This window comes from Lipotes vexillifer, unplaced genomic scaffold (genome assembly GCF_000442215.2).
Source record: "Lipotes vexillifer unplaced genomic scaffold, Lipotes_vexillifer_v1.1 scaffold131, whole genome shotgun sequence".
Taxonomy (NCBI): domain Eukaryota; kingdom Metazoa; phylum Chordata; class Mammalia; order Artiodactyla; family Lipotidae; genus Lipotes; species Lipotes vexillifer.
This window is the reverse complement of record NW_006782866.1, coordinates 2,897,592-2,901,107: the sequence shown is the minus strand read 5'-3', so window position 1 is coordinate 2,901,107 and position 3,516 is coordinate 2,897,592. Positions and strand designations below refer to the sequence as shown.

The window sequence follows — 3,516 nt, the reverse complement described above, 5'->3', positions numbered from 1 at the left end:
GGGGAGGCTGCGGGAAGCTTTCAAAGGAAAGAACAGCCGTGAATGAAGGGACGGGAGGGGGCGGGAGGCGGCTGGAAGTCCCACAAGTGGCGCCCACTGTGCCTCGGCAACTGTCTGGCGTTGGAGGCAGGTGCGGCCCTCCTGCTGATTCGGCCTCGGTGCCCGCATCGCTGGGTGCCCGCATCGCTGGATGCCGGGTCGGCCTGCGCCTGGGAAGAGGAGTCAGGCTAGCGTGGCCCCGGGGCCGAGGGTCTGGCCCTGGGAGCCGGTGGCCGTCAGCTGGGGCCTGGGGTGGAGGTGCCTTTGCCCAGCTGACCCCTCTTCTCTTCCCCCCACAGGTGGAGCCACGGGAAGCCCAGCCCCACAGACAGCCTGAGGCCGCGTTTCACCCTCGGCGCCGGGATCTATGTTTAAGTTTTAACTCTTGCTTACCAAGACCACGATAATTCCTTCCCCAGAGGCCAGCAGCCCCCCAGCCCCGCGCAGCCCCAGCCTGCCTCCCACCGCCCAGCTGCCCGCGATGCCCGCCAGCGGCCCCGGGGACGCCAGCGGCCCCGCTCCGGAGCGGGGGGAGGAGGAGCGCAAGGTGAGCAGCCGGCGGCGCTGGGCGCTGGGCGCTGGGCCGCGCCGCTCCGTCTTCACGCGGGCCTGTAGGGAAGACCTATCTCCCTGTTTCGGTGATGAGCAAACTGAGGCTTGGAGAGGTTAAATCCTGGTGGTCAGGCTCCGGGACCCAGTCTTCAACCCCCGTGGTGTGTGAGCAGAGCTTCAGACCCCAGGCGTGTGCGATTGTTAGGGCTGGCCTTGCAGGGTCCTCACATCTGGCTTCCTTTCTGGATCGGCCTCTTACTAGCTGTGTGTCCTCAGGTGAGTCACTTTACCTGGGTTAGCTGCCTCTGTTTCCCCAGGGGGGTTAGTAGCTTTGGGGAGGCCAAAGACAAGTTCAGGGGGCTCTGTAGATGGGAGGCCTCGTGAGGGCTCCCCCGGCAGCACAGACAGCCAGGCTCACCGCGGTGCATGGCACACTGTGTGCTGTGTGCTCAGGGCGGCACCAGTCACAGTGGAGATGGTGATTTCCCTCCCCGGCCCCATCCCTGGCGCTGAGCAAGTGTCACTTCTGGCCATGGAGCTAGTGACCTCCTTGTTTTTGGAGCCCCATGAGGGGTGACCTCTTCACCCTTCTGCTCAACTCCAGGATGGGCCTAAATCAGTTAGAGGAGATGCCGGCAGACTGGTAGGTGTCCCTGCCGGCTTTCGACAGGCAACCTCGGGACCTCACCAAGCCGTGTCCACCTGTAGGCTAAAGCCATTCGAATCCCCAGCACGTGGACTCTGTTTTTCCCTTCTGTGGAATGGTAGACCCTGCCACCACCCTTCCAGGGAAGCTGTGCCAGCCAACGGCCTTCCTGGGGCGTCCCATCTGTCATGCCCTGGTCCCTGCAGTTCCCTCTGCCTGTCCTCCTCTCCCTGAGTGGGAGTGAGGGGTGGTGATACTTGGTGGTGTCTGAGAGCTTCTGGGGCACAGTTTGTCCTCCTGGAACCAGGGTGGACACCTGACACCAGATGTGGGACCACTGAGCGCTCTGAGGGGGTCAGCTCTGGTGACCCGCCATCAGCGGCGGTTCCGAGACCCGCTCCCTGCCCACCCTCCCGCCGCGTGCGCTCAGCTCCTTCTGGGCTTGCTCATTCTTAGAGCCAGTTTCTGTCTTCTGGGTGGTTTCCATCCATTTGGTCCTTGAGGACAGCCCTTGAAACAAGTGGGGCAAGGACAGATGGCCCTGGTTTAGAGATGAGGAAGCTGAGCCCAGCTTATCAGTGGGGGATCCAGATGAGAGCCTGCTCTCCTGTATCGGAGTCTTTTTCACTGCCCCACCTGCATGGGTCCTGTTATGGACACACACACACACACACACACACACACACACACACACACGCATACACGCATGCACACGTGCGATGCGTGCACGAAACCCAGACACCTGTCTTTCCAGCCCAGGATCCTGCAGAGTGCCACGGGACTTGGGACCGTGTATACCCCCAAGCTGGGAAGAAAGTGCATGTTGCAGCCCACTGGGTGGGGCTCCTAGGGGTTACAGGTCAGTCCCTTTCTTTCTGATCCCGCGGACTCAGGCCGCAGCAGACCCAGACCCTGCCGCCATAGAGTCAGGGCCACCTGCACCCACCTGTGCTCTTGAGTGGCAGCTGTGGCCATGGATAATTCCCTTCCCTCCTTGGGCCTGGCTTTGCTCCTCCGTTAGATTAGATGACCCTGACCCCTGCCCCGGTCCGATGTCCTGACTGGTGCTGACACAGCTCCGTGTCCATGCACTTGCAGTTTGTGGTCAGCTGCCCCCCCGCCCCCCATTTGGAGGAGGTGGGGCAGCCGGGCCACATTTCTCCTGTTACTGGACAGGGCTTCCCTGGGCCGCAGGGCCCCCAGCCCCTCCCATGGAGAGCCGCAGACAGGCTCTCCATCATGACAGTTCAGGACAGAGAAAAAGCACTGGACAGAGAGTCCCGAGTCTCGGGCCCCAGGCCTGAAGATGTCACTTATTGGAGATGTGACTTCAAGCCCTCTGGGCTTGCGTTTGCTCAGCTGTAAAATGGGGATAGTAGCTCTAGCTGTGCCTGTTTTATGGGGTGGTTGTGGAAGTCAGATGAGGTCACGGGCATGGAGTGAGTGCCCTGCAAACAGCAAAGTCTGGTCTAATTATGAGGGATTACGATTGCTATTATTATCTACCCATAGTAACTGCTCTGGCTCAAGAGGCAACAAACACACCCAGACCCAGAGCCTGGTGCTGATAGAAGGAGCTGACAGATGGGGGCTGGGGTATGGCGGGCGCTCTCCGCGGTGTGCATGCTGGCTCACCTGGTACACCTCCCTGGCACCGCTGGGCTGATTCCCGTGCAGCTCCCAAGGGGGGCAGGCAGAGACGCTGACAGCCGCCCACGGCAGCCAGTGAAAGCCAGGCCTGGGGCAGGGGTGCCGTGTGGCTGCAGAGTGGAAGATGGGTTTGGGCCACAGCCCAAGGAGTCTGGCAGAGTTTCCAGGGGCACCTGGCACAAAGGAACTGTTTGGTGAGCCAGATGCAGGGGTGTGGCTGCTCACTGGCCCCTTCACCACCTGGCCCCATGTGCCCTTCCCGCCTGCCCCTCCCCCCCCCACCGGCCACGCCTCCCTGTACCTTTCACTCCAGTATTTCCTGGAGCTGCCAGGCCTTCGTTTATGCTGCTTCCGCTGACTGATGTCCCCTTTCCCTCATTTTCTCTCCTCTCTGATCAAAGCCCTGGCTTCAATCTGTCTTGAATTACAGAGAGAACCCTCGGTTCTCAAAATGTGATCCCTAAGCCAGCGGTACCAACAGCACCTGGAAGGCTTAGAAATGCAAAAGTTCGGGCCCCACCCTAGACCTGCTGAATCAGAAACTCTGGGGAGGGGACCTAGCAATCCTTGTTTTTACTAGCCCTCTGGGGGATTTGAGAAGTACTGGTGAGGATAATATCCAGCCCCGC

General features: G+C 60.9%; 1 protein-coding gene across 1 annotated transcript in view; it reads left to right on the top strand.

Moving 5' to 3' along the window:
* The first annotated feature begins 338 nt into the window (after positions 1-338).
* Positions 339-3,516, top strand: part of LOC103077456 (DNA (cytosine-5)-methyltransferase 3A-like) — a 27,688-nt gene continuing 24,510 nt past the window's right edge. Inside the window, exon 1 of the mRNA XM_007455511.1 lies at positions 339-586. Within this exon, the coding sequence (XP_007455573.1) occupies positions 521-586 (66 nt within the window). The 5' untranslated portion in view covers positions 339-520. The remainder of the gene's footprint in view (positions 587-3,516) is intronic.